Source organism: Xyrauchen texanus, chromosome 47, assembly GCF_025860055.1.
Source record: "Xyrauchen texanus isolate HMW12.3.18 chromosome 47, RBS_HiC_50CHRs, whole genome shotgun sequence".
Lineage (NCBI taxonomy): Eukaryota > Metazoa > Chordata > Actinopteri > Cypriniformes > Catostomidae > Xyrauchen > Xyrauchen texanus.
This window is the reverse complement of record NC_068322.1, coordinates 8,657,941-8,676,839: the sequence shown is the minus strand read 5'-3', so window position 1 is coordinate 8,676,839 and position 18,899 is coordinate 8,657,941. Positions and strand designations below refer to the sequence as shown.

Below are 18,899 nucleotides of genomic sequence, written 5' to 3'. Positions count from 1 at the left end.
GATTTTAAAAAACAACGTTCTGTTCTACACGTTGGGCATATAAGGGTTTTTCCAAAATCCAAACACCAAAACTATTAAATGTAACTAATTTTACAGCTTTTAAATTACATCTGTACAAACCATCAATCTGTTCTGACTTAGCATGCTATACTTTTTCTAACTGATCGAAATTATGGTTTTCCTGTAACGTCCAATAAAATAATCCCCAAAATCCCATAGATAAACATTGATAGATCAATCAATGCAAGTGTAAGTCTACGGGGTTTTGAGGAAACAAACAAACAAACAAACTATCTATCTAGTCTATGTGTCGTGTCTGTCTGCCTGCTTGCCTGCCTGCCTGTCTGTCTGTCTGTCTGCCTGCCTGCCTGCCTCATTTACTTCAACAATCTAGTAAACTTTTAACATCTTCATAAGTCACTCATCAACAAAAGGCTGCTTTGTGAATCAAGTGAGCAACTACTATGGTTTATGGTTTTTGGTCCTGTCCCTAATTTACAAAGCGATGAGCTATGAATTTGTTTGGTTTGATGTAAATAAAGCCACAGACAACATTTTGATTTGCTTGAGGGGAAACGTGATAAAATGCTCAATTCCCAGCCCACTCTCCCTCCCCAGCTTTTCCAGCAACAAAGGGATGAAAGAAGGAATGTCATTTGAAAGGGAGGATCTTTTGCAATCCTCATATGGTTCAAAGATTGCAGAATGAGTCCTGCTCAAGCTAGACTGAAGGTGTCACACCAGCAGTGTAACATTGACAAGATGAACTATGTCTATCCCAAAAGCATGGCATTCCATTGGTAACTTAAAGTGATAGTTCACCCAAAACTTTACATTGTCATAAATGACACTCTTCATTGTATGCAAGAGAGCACTGATTGCGTTGTGACTAATATCTCCTTTTTTATTCCGAGGAAGAAAGAAAGTCACGTGAGTTAAGTGTGACGTGAGGGGGTGAGTAAATGATGAACGAATTTACATTCTTGAGTGAACTGTTTCTTTAATATGTCTACTGTTGTCAGTCACTCATCGGATTTTGAAGCTCAGAACGCGCTCTCTATTCGACAAGATTTCAAAACTCATGCTTAACTTATTCATATATCATGCCTGAGAAAAAGAAAGAGACAAAGAGGCAGAAAGCACCTCTGACATGTGACAAAAACTCACTGTGTTCCAGTATAACTGAGACTATGATCAGTGCTATCAGCTTGCACTGAAACTTGAACATCCACAAGAAAGTAGCAGGATGTGTGTGTGAGTGAGAAAGAGACAGACAGAGTGTGAGACATAAATAACACATCATTTTAAAAAAGAAATACTTTACTGCCTTCAAAGATTTAACATGCATAGATCCTCCAAGGCTTAAAAAAAGAAGAAATTAAATGATAAATTATTTTCAGACAGAGAAGTGTGTATTAATGTCTGCCACTGAGTTTTTGGGAGGAGCTGGTGAGAGAGTGTGTGTGTATATATATATATATATATATATATATATATATATATATATATATATATATATATATATATATATATATATATATATATATATATATATATATATATATATATATATATATATATGTGTGTGTATTTGGGGCATTTTTCCCACGTACCTGTACGAAGCTGCACATCACATACTCATCAAACATTGGCAGGCTGGGCCTGCTTTCGCGGTATATATGCAGAGTGTATATCGTCATGACAACGGGCTCAGCCTCTGAATCGTCCATAACCAGAATGTTGATTTTGTTGTTGCCCAGGCCAACCGGGTAGTTTGCCATCCTGAGGGAAACAGAGAGGAGTTCTAAGGAACACAGTGTCCCAAATCGCGCGCGCACACGCACGCACACATACACACACGCACGCATGCATCCGCACGCACACGCACCCGCACGCACTTCACTTTTGGGTTACTGAAGTCATGACAAGGCTGGAGGATTATTGTGGATTAAAACTGGGTCCAAGTCAACAGGTGACCCCTCAGACATTACCAAATAAGGGTATGCATTCACCAAACCTTGAGAAAGGAGACAGCCCAGACTTCTTTCAGACAGATCAGTAAAGTCTTTGCTTTCAACACTTTTCTTAATCAATAGGTTTTTGTCCAGTAAAATGATCTATCTAAACTTCCTTAAAACAAGATAAATGTACGGTACTGTGATTACATTTGCTTCAAAGCTTTCAGAGAATATTACTTGAATTAAGTTAATTAATATAAACCTAATCACATTTAGTTTGATTTAAGCATAAACTTAAAACTTAAAGTTTTGTCCAAAGGAAAAGAAACTTCATTTAAAATAAACTTCTGAAAATACATTTTTATTATCGTAGAGAATTTTATTTCAAAATTATTATCTGGATATTTTTCCTGGAAAAAAGAACAAAAAACCGAATATGAAAATAATTTTGATGGTGTAAAATAATCAGCAACTAACTTAAGTACTTATTATTTATTATGGACTCTTTATAACACTTTATTACTTTTCAAATCTGGGGCAATCGGTCCATCGGACCAACTATTTGATTTTTTTTTTATTCTTGTTTATTTATCATGAATGCAGTTTTATATAAGAATAAAATTGGTAATTAGTCATTTAACATTATATTTGCAAGTCATCGTTATTACCATTAAATAAGCTTAAACTGTAAATGATCAGACTATTTTTGCTTTTCATTTATGACTAACAATTTTTAAACTTTTAATTTAAAGTCGTATCAAGATACCACAAAAACATTTTATTATGTTTATAACAATAATTGTAATATTTATAATAAAAGTCACATTTAGCTTTATTGTTATTGGAACGATACACTTGGGATCAATATTTTTATGTGAGGGTCAATCCTCTTGATATATATTTAAAGTTGTAAATCTTGATTTTAAAATGTATTAAACTTTAACCCAAATTCTGAAAATGAAAACAATTTCATATCACTAATCATGTATCATTTGAAAATTGAGTGATAATGTACAATACGGCAGCTTCTCCGCTGTAATAATGTGTCTGTCACCTTAAAATATGTGGAAGTTATTATTCTCTGGGGTTTTAGAGATTACAGAGTGTAACAGAGTCTAATAGGCAGTAATCTGGGATTTTTTATGTATGTGTGTGATCTGACTGGCATGGGAAAGCAAATTCAAAAATTAATCTGATAAATCATTCAAAGGTTGAAGTGAGTTTGAGCTGACACATTAGAAGGCAGATCTGATTACCTAGAAATAAGCAGCGACAGCACTACCGTACTGCAGCCTCTTTGTTCATTGTTTCTCAGCTCAAGCCGATGTGTTTTACAACACTGACTGCATGGCTGTAGCCCACACACTGAAGATTATATCTCCAAAAACTCAACATTTTATCTCATTTCTATATACAAAAATGACCAACCTATACATAGTTTAAACCATTCAGAAGAATATGTGAATTTTGTTTGCAAAATATAATTGTGATTATAGATCAATTATATTTTTGACACATTTACCATTACGAACATTGTATTGGAGCATTTCATATGATACTGTCTCCATAGAATAGCTGGTGGCTACATTATCTGATCACCTTGGATAAAAGCATCAGATAAATGTAAACGTGAGTGCATTTCCCCAGTTATATAAACCTAAATTATATATAAAACTTCTTCTCATTTTAATCTCCAAAAGTAAAGTTGTCTTCTTTTCTGCTGTAAACACGATCATAAGAATCCTTGTTATGCTTATATAATAATAATAATAATATTTAAATGTCATTTTAAGAAGCATTTGGTGCATTGTGATTATTCTGAAAATTTCACACAATATTCGTCACTATGTTATGTTTGTACAGTTAATTCTATGGGTAGTGAGTAGTGACTGACTTTGGTCCACGATGTTCATCCAGGTGAATGTGGCACTGTGAGCTCACTGGTTCTGGTCTGATCCGAATAGTGATCACATCAAATGGAACCTCGGCTCGATATTCTTTCACCCATGGGTTGAATGTTGGCATAAGTAACATAGGCGGATGTGTGTACAACTGTCTCAGATGAGGATCAACACACCTTCCTGAATACGGCACATTCAACAGTAAAAAAAATTAACAAATACAATTGTTATCAGTATACACATATGACTATATATAGTTGTTAATGTGTTATTACTAAGTTATAACTGGTTTATATATTTGTTACAATTAAAACAAATCATTATGAATCAATGAAAAATGAGTTAACATGTTGCCACAGCAATAATTAATTTACATTATGGGCTACCAAGGCTAAGCCTTTGTCTGGGTACTTGCCCTTTCTTGACAATGAATCTGACGGATCTGGTTTTGCCTCACCATGTCCAGGGCTCTTTGGGTCCTCCATGCTGTTGTAATTATGGGAACTACAGTTACTTCACATGATTTTCACAAAACAGGTTGAAAACAAACAAACTCTCAATAATGGTCTCATAATGCTGGTGGCTCCATGAGGAAAGAGTTAGTGATCATTCTGATTAACAGTGCTAAGGACTTTCACAAGTTTCTTGACAGAGGCAGATAGTGAGAGTGAGAGAGAGAGAGAGAGAGAGAATATATATATATATATATATATATTCAGTCAACATTAGGAGGATTGGGAAATAATGGAGAAGCAAGGCCTTAAAAAGAATGTTTTGAATGGACTGGAATAAACCCAAAAAGCGCCAAAGGCTCAATTTAACAGGACACCATGACTACAGAATAATGGAATACAAAACATTATTTCTGAAACAGAACTATTTGCATGAGATGATCTACAGACCCTGGCAGAATTTTTGCATGCCTGCAACATAATTCATCTCATCACCGGATAGAAAACAAGTCTTGATGACATGATCTGGGGAATCTGTTTGCACGTATAAGTGTGTGTTTTACCTTTCAGTCTGATTTCTTCTGGTGTAGTAAAGGCTGAGCTGTTGGAGTAGGGCCATGAGAGCTGGTCTCCATTCATAATCCTGAGCAACTAGGGACTTCTGGATTAAATCATGGAAGAGATGATCCGGAGGAGATATAGGGTACAGCTGTCAACACACACACACACACACACACACACACACACACACACACACACACACACACACACACACACAATAAGAGGAATATTTATTATACAAAAATGCCCAAAATTTTTTGTATACGTTTTTTTATTATTATCATTAATAAATAATAATACAATTAATAATAGAAAAACTATTCTTCTATCAAGTAATATAGTTCATTAGCATACCAGTAGGTGGTTTCCGGTTGCAAATCAACCTGGCTGGCACATTAATACAGAATAAGCAGTCGCAGGTCTGCGTTTATAATCATTTTGTGTGTTAACATTAAACGTGCTGTTAAGTCAAAGTGAATGGCTTTGAACATGACTAATCCAGTCAGAATATAGAGTAAGAACTATCTGTTTTATAATGTGAATGTGTCTTTACCAGCTGAAAAGGCCCTGGTCTCTTGAGGTGTTGATTAAATTGCTGAAGTAAATGCAGGTCTTCTGGAGGCAAACACAAGCTGTTTGGCCACTCACAGCCCCCGTACTGCTGCACATAATTAGAGTAATTAGACAGCAACACTGAAAACAATAAATGGTAAATATATGTAAAAAAAAAAGTCTCTACATAAAAAAAGACAAGGAAATATATTAATTAATACAGAGTGGCTGAGAATAAAGTTGAATATGACAGTTACACTAAGAAAAATTATTTTGATTTACTATTTAAAAAGTACTATGTTTTCTTTTTTAATAATTCAAAAAATTCAAAAATATGTATAGTAAATGTCAGCGCTGGCAGGAGTCTGTGTTTTACCTTCAGTTGGTTCTCTTCTGTAGGTTCTCTGGCCTCACTGATGCATGCTGGGAAAAGCAGTTTCAGCACATCCTCTAGCATGTACTCATTGCTGATCTGTGCATCAAAGTCAGGGTCCTTCATTTCATCAAAGTGTAGATCAGTCTGAAGCTGAGACAGACCAAGAGCAGACCAGTAGTACCTCAGTCAGAGAGTGAGAATGTGTATAAATTTGCTGCCATCTAGTGGCCCCTTTGAGAGCATTGAATTATTGACGTCAACATCATAGCTACTGAACTAGCTACATAGTGACACTTTTCCTGTCACTTTGACAAATGAGGAAGAATTATTTAGAGGAAGAACAGACATATTAGTAAAATAAGGAAAAATAGTGTCAGAAAGCTGGCAAATCTGTTTTCTAGACAAGACAGAGAGCTTTGAGAGGAACATAAAGACAAATAGACAGAAAGCTGCTATATAATTGCAATCAAGAGTATTGTAAGTTTATCACTACCTTAACCACAACTGGATGAGAGGCATTATAGTGCAAAGTGAATGTCATTAACTGAAAACACAGCTGACATCTGTGAGAGAACCAACACACACATTCAAAATTATATACATACAGTACTGCCGATTCAATTTCTGATCATATACATGTGTTTATTTGTGACCTGGGCGAGCTGCTCTCCTGTGTGGTTAATAGAGCAGCTTTAAGGATGTCACTGATGATGCGTTTCATGTGCTCACTGGCCTGCAGTGACGCAACAGGACCCAGTCTCTCTCTAAAGAATACCTGCAACTGAGAGAGAGAGAGAGAGAGAGAGAGAGAGATCGATCTGAATTAGTCTGATATATGAGCTGAAGGTGTAGGAATGAAAAGGACCATAATTTACATTTCATTTATTCATTTGGCAGACACTTTTGTCCAAAGTGGCTTACAAAAAAGGAAGAATACAATGCAAGCGATTCATCTTAAGGATACAGTAGTACTACAAGTGCTGCACTATAAAGTTTCAATTGCATCAGCAACAACTATCCAAGACACAGAGAAACTATGAGATCATTCGATCTGTTCATCACACAACATGATCATATGGCTTCTGAAGACTTGGAATATAAAGCACGAGTTTTATTGATTACATTTACTGTGATCATATGGTGTTCTTGTGCCCTTTTTGAGTTTGACAGGCTGGATTCACTACTCATTTTTCATTAGCAAAAGACTGTTAAGATTTCTCCTTATGTGTTCCATGGAAGAAATAAAGTCCAATATTGTTATGTCCCTCTCGTGCTGCCAAAACAGCGACAACTCAGGCTATTCTTCTCACCGCAGTTGTACAGAGTAGTTATCGGAGTTACCGTAGACTTTGTCAGTTCAAACCAGTCTGGCCATTCTCTGTTGACCTCTCTTATCAACAAGGCATTTCCCAAGTCAGAACTGCCGCTCAATGGATGTTTTTTGTTTTTGGCACCATTCTGAGTAAATTCTAGAGACTGTTGTGTGTGAAAATCTCAGGAGATCAGCAGTTACAGAAATACTCAAACCAGCCCGTCTGGCACCAACAATCATGCCACAGTCCAAATCTCTGAGATCTAAATTTTTCCCCATTCTGATGGTTGATGTGAACATTAACTGAAGCTCCTGACCTGTATCTGCTTGATTATATGCACTGCACTGCTGCCACACGATTGGCTGATTGTGATAATTGTTGGTGCCCAACAGAATCAGCCGTTGTTGGTTCAAACCAAATTATGCGTCCAAGCCTCTCAAAAACGTCACTTTAGAACAAGTATCACAGGCTGTTTCTTGCAAGTTATGTGTGTGCACGAGAGAGAGAGAGATATGGAGCATGTGCGATCACCTGCATCTGTTGCCACTCCCAAGCAGAGATGCTGCAGTGTGTTAGTCAGCTTTCTGAAGATAATGTCATTGTCAAATGCATCCTATTTTCTCTGTGGAAAAAAGCCTTCCAAGTGAGGGTATTCCTCGGTAGCCGGTGAATCGTGAACGCAAGAGTCATTCACTATAGAAATCGCAATGTCCTTCACAATTTTGAACAGTATATCCTCTCCAATGTGGAAACTCCGGTATGAGTAAAGCACCTTGAGTTTGTGCAATGAATCAGCCTGTTGTGTCTCTCAGATGTGATGAGCTTTAACGCTGAAGTTGTTAAAGCTGTTTTTCCCAGATTTAGTAGGGTAGTAGTAATCCGAGAAATCACAGAGTGGTGATGAATGAAAATACTGACTGGCAATGCACGTCACCTCAGCGGACTCATTTACACACAAAAGAATTGTCTTTTGCTGCCACCTACTGGCTTAAATCTGCAATGTCACAAAAATATATGCAAAGAGACACATCTAGCTATTTACACATCTGCACTGTTCTTACACTTTAGTTTAGAATGGCACAAACACAAGTGGAGTGATACAAACAGTGAAGCGTCCAAGTTCTGATATTCGGAGACATCAGAACTCATGAAACGTTTCTTGTCTAATCAGAATCGAGGACAGGAACTAACTGTGGTATGTACAGTATATATATATATATATATAGTATGTAGTGTGTGTGTATATGTATATGTACACATATGTATACATACGTATACATACACACACACACACACACACACACACACACACACACACACACAAAGTTAGTTCCTGTCCTCGATAAGCCTGCATAATAAGCAGTTGGTCCTCTGCGTGCCACCAAAACAGCACCAACCCGCCGAGGCATGGACTCTAAAAGACCCCAGAAGGTGTCCTGTGGTATCTGGCACCAAGACATTAGCAGCAAATCCTTCAAGTCCTTGTGATTGTAAGCCGTTGCGGGGTGAAGCCGCCATGGATCAGACGTTTTTGCCCAGCACATCCCACAGATTCTCAAACGGATTGGGATCTGGGGAATTTGGAGCCCAGGCCAACACGTGGAACTCTTCATCATGTTCCTCAAACCATTCCCGAACAATGTGTGCAGTGTGGCAGGGCAAATCCTGCCACACTGAAAGAGGCTACTGCCATCAGGGAATACCGTTGCCCTGAAGGGGTGTACCTGGTCTGCAACGATGTTTAGGTAGGTGGCACATGTCTAATTGATGTCCACACAGTAGCGTAGGTTTCATTTGAAATTTGGGGGGACACACTGATGAGGCATGTAGACTTATAAGCTACAGCATATTAACATTAGCTGTTTTGTTTCATTGCATATAAATACTACAGAAGGACTTTGTTATTAAATGGTTATTTGTGATATAAAGTGAACACTTAAAATGACTGTACTGCAGTGTCATTAGACTTAAGATAAAAACTCTCACCCATGGCAGTAATGCAGCTTTCTAGCCTAATTATTTGGTACAAGTTACTTCAATTAAATAATATTAAGTTGCTTGCTCACTGCACAAGTCAGCTGTTAAACTTTAGCTGGTTTAGCGAGAGACACATACTATTATCAAATGCACATTATTGCATCATGTGAGAGAAACCGTTCCATTGTACAATGAGCAGCATAACAGACAGAGTGAGAAAGTGAATGAGTCAAGCTGAGGTGTAAAAGCACAGTTTTGTCAGTAGAGGGAAGTATAATAACAATTGTGTTTGAGCCAGACCCACACACTTGGAAATTTGCGACAACATGCACATTTAATTTATTTGTTTTTCCAAATTAGGACCTCCTCCACTCTCCCGAAAGGAAGGTTTTGTCATATAACGTCTTGGGACAAATACCCCCCACACACACAGCGTATAGCCCCACACAAACACACACACACTTATATACAACTGTGGAACAAATGTATGTGCAGAGTTTTATGCAGACAATAAACAAGCAGTGATCTGCTTGTTTGTCAGGGCTCTTTTATCAACCCTACAAACAGTAAACATGCTCTTTCTCTTTATTATATTTGTGTGTGCCTTCCAGCTGCTTACAAGACACAGACTGTAACCTCTTAAGTAATCTAGCATTGCACACACACACAAAACACTAAATGACATACACAACATTGCAATAAGAGCAGTGCTTCACAGCTGCAGAGGCCTAATAAACATCACATGGGGAATAAATGCTTAGCCAAGTTTTAATCATTGGTAAACTGCAATATGCATACAGCAGAAATCTCATCTTACAAATGTGATTTAAACATTTAGACGCTTATCAGAATAGCTAAAAAGGTATATAATGATTATATCTAAAAGGATTTGAGTATTAAGACCATGATATGCAGATATTGTATTTTATTTTGAACTGAATAATTATTGTAAAGCTCTCACACTACAAACAGTGAACAACTTTTTTTTTTTTTATCTGTATTTTTGGCTTGTTTTCTAGTAAACATATCTCCATAAAACAAGATACATTTACTTTATAAATTGAGAAATTATGATTTTTTTTTTTTACACAGAATATATATATATATATATATATATATATATATATATATATATACACATACACAGTATCTCACAAAAGTTGAGTACACCCCTCACATTTTTGTAAATATTTGATTATATCTTTTCATGTGACAACACTGAAGAAATGACACTTTGCTAAAATGTAAAGTAGTGAGTGTACAGCTTGTATAACAGTGTAAATTTGCTGTCCCCTCAAAATAACGCAACACACAGCCATTAATGTCTAAACTGCTGGCAACAAAAGTGAGTACACCCCTAAGTGAAAATGTCCAAATTGACTCGTTAGTGTTACAAGGTCTCAGGTGTGAATGGGGAGCAGGTGTGTTAAATTTGGTGCCATCGCTCTCACACTCCCTCATACTGGCCACTGGAAGTTCAACATGGCACCTCATGGCAAAGAACTCTCTGAGGATCTGAAAAAAAGAATTGTTGCTCTACATAAAGATGGCCTAGGCTATAAGAAGATTGCCAAGACCATGACACTGAGCTGCAGCACCAAGACCATACAGTGGTTTAACAGGACAGGTTCCACTCAGAACAGGCCTCGCCATGGTTGACCAAAGAAGTTGAGTGCACATGCTCAGCGTCATATCCAGAGGTTGTCGTTGGGAATAGACGTACGAGTTGCTGCAGAGGTTGAAGGGGTGGGGGAGTCAGCCCGTCAGTGGTAAGACTATATGCCGCACATTTCATCAAATTGGTCTGCATGGCTGTCGTCCCAGAAGGAAACCTCTTCTAAAGATGATGCACAAGAAAGCCTGCAAACAGATTGGTGAAGACAAGCAGACTAAGGACATGGATTACTGGAACCATGTCCTGTGGTCTGATGAGACCAAGATAAACTTATTTGGTTCAGATGGTGTCAAGCGTGTGTCGGCAACCAGGTGAAGAGTACAAAGACAAGTGTGTCTTGCCTACAGTCAAGCATGGAGGTGGGAGTGTCATGGTCTGGGGCTGCATGAGTGCTGCCAGCACTGGGGAACTTCAGTTCATTGAGGGAACCATGAATGCCAACATGTACTGTGACACACTGAAGCAGAGCATGATCCCCTCCCTTCGGAGACTGGGCAGCAGGGCAGTATTCCAGCATGGTAACGACCCCAAACACACCTCCAAGATGACCACTGCCTTGCTAAAGATGCGGAGGGTGAAGGTGATGGACTAGCCAAGCATGTCTCCAGATCTAAACCCTATTGAGCATCTGTGGGGCATCCTCAAATGGAAGGTGTCGTCACGGAGGAGTGGAAAAGGACTCCAGTGGCAACCTGTGAAGCTCTGGTGAACTCCATGCCCAAGAGGGTTAAAGCAGTGCTGGAAAATAATGGTGGCCACACAAAATATTGACACTTTGGGCCTAATTTGGACATTTTCACTTAGAGGTGTTCTCACTTTTGTTGCCAGCGGTTTAGATATTAATAGCTGTGTGTTGAGTTATTTTGAGGGGACAGCAAATTTACACTGTTACACAAGCTGTACACTCACTACTTTACATTGTAGCAAAGTGTCATTTCTTCAGTGTTGTCACATGAAAAGATTTTATCAAATATTTACAAAAATGTGAGGGGTGTACTCACTTTTGTGAGATACTGTACACACACACACACACACATTATATATATATATATATATATAAATAAGAGAGAGAGAGAGAGAGAGAGAGAGAGAGAGAGAGAGAGAGAGATTATTCTTAGCCTATTTTCTTGTCTTTATTTATCTAAAATAACTTGGCCTCTAAAGTAAATGTATCTTGTTTTAAGGAAACGTAAGAATATTTTTTACTGAAAAACGAGACAAAAATATTATTATTATTTTTATTTTATTTTTTGAAGTACACCCACCAAATAGCTCTCTGCCACTTCATGAAAATGCTGTTTTCTTACCTCTTTAGCATAACTATTTTTGTCCAGGTGAGTTCTGACCAAGGCTGTGTGATGGACAAAAGCTGTTAAAGGGCTTGCCGAGGTAACCAGGATGTAAACATTCACGATGGTGTTCAAGCCGTGATTGTCTGAATAGCTGTGTATGTCTGGCTGCATCCTGTACAATCACATCAAAATTGAGAGGAAAACACTAACCCTATGCAAAACAATTATAATATAAATGTTTGATTGCCTGGTTCTCACAGATGTTACATGACTGACCGTTCATATTCAGCATTGTCTGGGGTTCCAGGAGTGCAGGCAGAGGGGAGGATGGGTAATGTCACTCCTAAAATGAAAAACACAAGGGTGTAGAGCAGAGAGTCAGAGTTCAGGCACATTTATTTTCTCAGTGAGGACGACACATAACACCTGCTCCAGACATCTGGACCAGGGGCTGCAGCCTGGCAGCACAGCCAGAGCTATTTCAATACTTTCCATAAAGACATCCAGACACTTGTAGATACATTTCTCATATAGGAGATCAACAGATTGATTACATGACATTTAAGTGTGTTTTTGACTGGGACAAAATTATGGCCAAAAAAAAAAAAAAAAAAAGGTGTCCCTAGGAGTAGATATACAATACCTTTTGGGGATGTTCTGAAAATGTTATTAGTAGTTAATGTAGATGATTTTAAGATTAATGACTATTAAATTCTAAACATTCCTGACCCTAAAATGATCTGTATGGTGTCTAGATGGTAGCTCACTGGCTCTAAGAGCCCACCCATGTTCTAGTCTCTAGATGGCTCAGGTCCCCCTCCTTTAATGTAAGTTTATGAGTTTACAAATCTTCATTTCAACACATGCATTGCTCACTTTATCTAAAGTAGATTGTGGACTCAATTTCTGGCACTGTTCTGCAAATGAAAATTCCTTCACTGATTCCAGTCCTGGCGTCACCATTTAATCAGAACCCACCCACCCACACACACACCCCCCCACACCCACACCCACACACACGCAGCTATCATTATGAGGACTCTCCATAGACAATGATTTGTATACTGTATGAACTATAGATTCTGTCCCCCAACCCTAAATCTAACCCTCACAAAAAAACGTTATGCATTTTTACATTTAAAAAAAATATATAATTTAATGTTTTTTTTTTTAAGCGATTTGAACTATGGGGACACAGCAATGTCCTCAAAAACCATATTTATAGCATAATACCCTTGTAATTACCAGTTTGTAACCTAAAAAAAAGAGACACACACACACACACACACACACACACACACACACACACACACACACAGAATGTATAAAATTTATTGATGACGATGTTGGTTGGCCAAACTAATATTTGAAATATGGTTTGTTTAATGGTGGCCAAATAACTCCAAATATTTCAATAAATCATTAAATAGGTAATAAAATTGTTAAACATAATAAAAAAAACTTAAATGAATCATTAATTCTCTAAATAAATCAGTGAATGTCCCTTGTATTTAATTTAGCACTAGTTTGCATCCATTTCAGCATTTGTGTCTTTTCATTTCAGCCACTAAAGGGCAACACTTCACAATAAGGTTCCATTAGTTAACATTAGTAAATGCATTAGGTATCATGAACAAACAATTAACAAAATATTTTTACAACTTTCAATAATCTTGGTTAATATTATTTCATAAAAATACAATTGTTTATTGTTAGTTCATGTTAGTACATAGAGCATTAACTAATGTTGAGAAATACAACTTTTCATTTTAAGATGTATTTTGTATATGTTGAAATTAAAATGAATTTTCACTGTTATTTCATGTTCTTAATTAATGTTAACAAATGGAGCTTTATTGTAAAATGTAACTCTGTTATCAGCACGCCACTCAACGACAGTGGGCGTCACCTTTCAAATTTCTTTGGATTTCTGGTTAGTTCTGCTGCAGTTCTTAATAAAATAGACACAGGAGAGCTACTGTTTAAATGAAAATGGATTCAAAACTAGAGCTGAAATGAAATACATGGCAGATTTGATGTACCAATTTCCTTCTGTACCGATAGCATACAGATACATTTCAATAATTAATTATGCATTTAATGATTCATTTATATGAAATTCGGCATAGCATATTTTAATGACAAGTTTCATTGTAACAACTTACACCATAGTGCGACAACATGCTTCAATAGTCTCAAAAGATCAATGTGTGTTCAATCTTATTTTCTGGGCAGAAAAAGGATGATACCACACAGCAAAACTCTCAAACAATCCTTAATGAACACAAACATAACTACAGTACACATATCACACACACTTCTCTGATCTACACACTTTAAACTTCATACAGGGATGCTGTTTCAAACCCAGAGACCGAACATCACACTTGGTGGAAAAACATTAGTATCATTCTCCATAACATGAGCTCCTGCCAAAGTCCCGGTCACTCCTTACCCAAGCGTGTGAGCTATGTTGAGATTACATTCAACTTGGTCACTGACCCATCCATGTCATATGTGTATATGTACCGCCCAAGCCTGCCTTCAGATATAATCATGAAGAGGACACAACCTTTTCAAACCTAACCCCAAACACCAGGACTCAATCGCCCATGTTACTGTAGGCGTTGGGCCAACAAGAAAGGCAATATTGTTTCAGAGCTGGAGACAAAGGCCTCTTTTTTTGAAGCTGGGCAGTCTGACAGCCATAGGAGCAGTGGGGGAAAATTGGTCTTTATTGACCGATCACAAATCGTAGGCACTGTTATCCTCATTCTTTGAGGTCTCTCAGAGTTGATGACCATAATTGGCTCAAAGGAGTAAAATTAAATAAGCATGAGCGGCTTCAAAGCGGTTTGCTTTGTAAATACAGTTCTTATCCTGACATATGAGAAAAGAGTGACTTTTTGAAGACAAGATAACTCGCCATGACTGTTATTAAATGGCATTTATGATGTGCATTTAACTTTTAATATCGCTGCAGCAGCAGAGTTACTCTCAGTAAATATAACCCTTGACACTGACCTTTATAACTAATTACAGAGTCAATCTGAAAACACTACATTTACACGATTGTCAAATAACACACCTGACAGGAGAGTGCCTCCCACACACTGCACAGTCTGACTGGAGATGTCAAATTAAGTCGATGTTGAACTGATCTTCCTCTCAAACTAATGTAAGTGCCTACGCTTCATTTCGAAACTATTTCCAAATCTCTATTTATTGATTAAAGGAATATTACATCCAGAAATAAACGCATAACGAGAACCTCATGAGAACCAGTGATTCTTGGCATCATTGCCGTCAAACCTGGCATGACACACCTTCATATGGCACGTTTGGATGGAAGTGCGGATTATGTTTGGCCAGCCTGATCTCATGACAATTACATGTTTTTTGGCGACATTTTAGCCAAATTTTAATACTTCATTCAAAATATTGTGGCAGTTTGAGGTGAAATATGCACGGAGTATCGCTAAAAGTTAGTAAAAAAAAATAAATCCCAAATAGAAGTGTTTTTTTTTTTTTTTTATGTTTTATGCTTCATCGAGTTTTAAATCAACAAAACCTTCCTCCCTACCCTAAACCTAAAACTTAACCAAAAGTGTCATAAAATTCAAATGTGACATGGAAAATGTTATACAGGCACCACAAAATGTCATTTGACATTTTCGGCTCACGTGTTGCCTAGCATGCTCTTCAGGACTCGTATCGTGGTTCTTTACATCACAAGTGCAAAGCTCTATCAGTGTAATTTCATTACAATGGAACAAGCTTGTAAATGTAGTCGGTAATGTAATTAAAATGTTACAAGTCATGTGCTATAGTAAAAGCAACCTTGTCTCATAGAATGAACTATGTTTCTCTATATACAGTACATATTTGCAACTGACTCTTACGTGCCACTTTCTACATTTCGCTGCAGTTTCCTGGGGAAATAAACACTAGAGGCGCTACAACAACTGTGCGTTTTATTCGTTGTCACACAAATCACGAGTACAATTGCTGATTATGACCTTATAAAATCGTATTTTTCACTGCATTATTTACCCTTCGCTATGTTATGATAACAAAACAGTTTTAGTTTAACGCATGATTTGAAAACGAAACATTTTAACGCTTGTATTACATACACCCCTATATGTACACACTTATTCAGGCATCATTAGCATGTTTGGTAGCTCACTTGAAAGCATGTTGGACTCAATGGCTGCAGTTCGAGACCAGCCAAAGACGCGTGAATGAGAAAGTGGCATAGAAGTGGCATAAAATTATGTGGATGCATCAGTAAATGTACATTTTGGTAAAAAAAAAATAAATTTTTTCATTTGCCTTTTAAAACTTATCGGTCAGGTTTAGGTGTTGGTTAAGGGTAAGGATGTACGTTTTGTTAAACTCTTATAGGTTTAGGGTAAAGTTTTAGGTTAGAGAGGCATGTTTTACTTAATAACACCTCTTAAATTCACCTTAAAAACCATGTCTGATCACAACCTCATTTCACTCGGCTTTACTTGGAAACTGCAGCCGAACGTGTTATGAAGCACGTAATTTCAGTTTTGCAAAAACTTTGCAATTATCACATAAATTTCATGAGACCAGGCTGAGTAAAATCTTTAGATGTCATAAGACAGCATTGTGTGAGGAATAGGGCGATAGAATGATGAATGAATTTTTATTTATGGGTGAACAATTCCTTTAATGTTGTGGCTATAGAATTGTTGCTATAGAAACATGAGATGTCTCCGAACTTAACATGACTACCTATGCTAAAGAAATGACAGGAACATTCCTATTCTGCTCACCTGACAACTTGCTGTCTGTCAAAAACCGGCAGACACCGCCCATGTCCAAAAACGCTCCGGAAAATGCTGGAATAATGTTAACCTGGAAAGAGAATCGACCCACGGAGGGATCCAAAGTCAGTTTAGCCAAAACCACCATGACGGATAGTTTAAAAACGTTTACACACATCCTTCAGTAATTCCTTATGATCCCGTGAGAATGACTAATAGCTTGTGAACGAGAATGACTTAATAACTGAGACAGTAAGTAGCAACTGAGCTTGGATGACATCCAGAACTGTAACTGGCTCAGGAGACGAACAAAAGCTGGGATATTTAAGGGCATGATCTAAAACAAATCTGGTCATTATATGAACATTATTAGGTAAAACAATGTTTTAGATTAACTATAAGTAAATACCAGAACTGCTTTTGGAGTATTCTGCATTTCTGCAGTTTTTTGTTTTTTTAGAGATTCCACAATTTTTAGATCACTCAAAATGGTTAATTTGGTAATCATTTACTCACCCTTGTGTTGTTCCAAACCCTTCTGACTTTTTTTCTTCCATGGAACACAAATGGACATGTAAGGCAGAATGTTAGCCTAAGTCACCATTCACTTTCCTTGTATATTTTTTCCATACAGTGACAGTGAAAGTGAATGGTGACCTAACATTCAGCTTTACTTATCATTTTGGGTTCCATGTAAGAAAGACAAATGTGTTTGGAACAACATAAGGGTGAGTAAATAATTACAGAATATCCACTGAACTATCCCTTTAAGGACGCTGGAATGTTAAAATGGTGTAGTCCTGCTTCACTGGGGCCTGGTTTCTATAAATATTTTTCTCCCACTAAATCACTTCACCAGATCGTAGCGCTTAGATAAACGTTTAGCTTTGGTGTTATTTTTCCCTTCTGAAGTCTCAGATCTATAATAAACAAGATTTTTCACATTTTTATCTATGACTTAGTTTGTATCATCAAGAGGAATCTCTTCAATAGCACTGGATATGAGTTAAGACAGCAGAGGAGTGGGTGGTCTTACCCTCTGGTGGTGGTAAGGACGGGCAAAGTTGATTTTTCGCAGGCAGCTTTTTTCAGATCCCTTTAAACATACCAAGACAGACCAGTCTCTTCCATCTGTAAGAGAAAATAGATTTAGAGAGAGAAAAAACTCGATTTGCATTTCCTGAAGGAAATACTAGTGCTTCCAAGGCAGTAAAAGAATAGTGTTAAAATTGTAGGTATGCTTTTGTTTTAGTCTTTGGATTTGAACTGCTGAATCGGAGCTGGTTAAATAGATGCAAATACGAATCACAATACAGTTTGCAGATAAATGCAAGAAATTCTGAATCCAGTATGCATTCTAGCAATGTTTTCTTAAAAAGCATATGTTTGCAAAAGAATAAATAGCACATCAAAAGTTGAAATGATCTGCAAAGCAAAATCAGTATGTTTAGAAGTTTGGGCTCAATGAATAGAAGTTATAGGGATAGAAAAAAAAATTACTTAACTGAATGTTTGAGCAATATCAAACAGAATATTAGTCTCAGTCACCATTCACTTTCATCAAGGGAAGAAAGTCAGTCATATGCATGTGGAACAACATGAGATTTTTCTTTTTTGGGTGTAACTACCTTAAGGCTGTCTGGATTTTTATAAGAGGAGAAGAATATGGGAATAATGAAAATATGGGAAAAAAAAAAAAAAAACCCTGAACCCTTAAAATAAAGCCCAACATTTGTGATGCTCTTTTATAGACCTAAAAATATGGACAAAAGTAGATTACGTAACACTTTAGTTTGGTGACTCAAAAGCACAGCCAGGAAGAGATGGGCCATGGCCAATTTTCCTTTCCATTGAAAAGATTGCCTTCATCCGTACTTTGCATTTTTAAAACCAGAACCATATAAAGGAAATTTAAAAAGTTAAAAGGAGGGATATGGTTTTGATCAGAATATCAAAGACATGCAACCACCCCCCACCCACCCCACCTCACCTCTCTCTGTATGCAAACACGCATGAATGCATGATTTATGAGTGCCGTTTTAATAC

General features: G+C 37.2%; 1 protein-coding gene across 3 annotated transcripts in view; it reads right to left on the bottom strand.

Moving 5' to 3' along the window:
* Positions 1 to 18,899, bottom strand: part of LOC127639062 (cadherin-like and PC-esterase domain-containing protein 1) — a 68,184-nt gene that overhangs the window by 32,529 nt on the left and 16,756 nt on the right. The window contains exons 3-14 of one of the 3 annotated variants that reach the window (XM_052120899.1): positions 17,890 to 17,984; positions 16,863 to 16,944; positions 12,334 to 12,400; positions 12,073 to 12,229; positions 6,454 to 6,581; positions 6,294 to 6,363; positions 5,801 to 5,950; positions 5,426 to 5,533; positions 4,875 to 5,020; positions 4,317 to 4,345; positions 3,853 to 4,039; positions 1,614 to 1,782 (exon numbers count right to left, since the gene is read on the bottom strand). In XM_052120899.1, the coding sequence (XP_051976859.1) occupies positions 1,614 to 1,782; positions 3,853 to 4,039; positions 4,317 to 4,345; positions 4,875 to 5,020; positions 5,426 to 5,533; positions 5,801 to 5,950; positions 6,294 to 6,363; positions 6,454 to 6,581; positions 12,073 to 12,229; positions 12,334 to 12,400; positions 16,863 to 16,944; positions 17,890 to 17,984 (1,388 nt within the window). Of the gene's footprint in view, positions 1 to 1,613; positions 1,783 to 3,852; positions 4,040 to 4,270; positions 4,346 to 4,874; positions 5,021 to 5,425; positions 5,534 to 5,800; positions 5,951 to 6,293; positions 6,364 to 6,453; positions 6,582 to 12,072; positions 12,230 to 12,333; positions 12,401 to 16,862; positions 16,945 to 17,889; positions 17,985 to 18,899 lie in introns of all 3 variants that reach the window. The other 2 variants (XM_052120898.1, XM_052120897.1) reach the window with 2 other exon arrangements.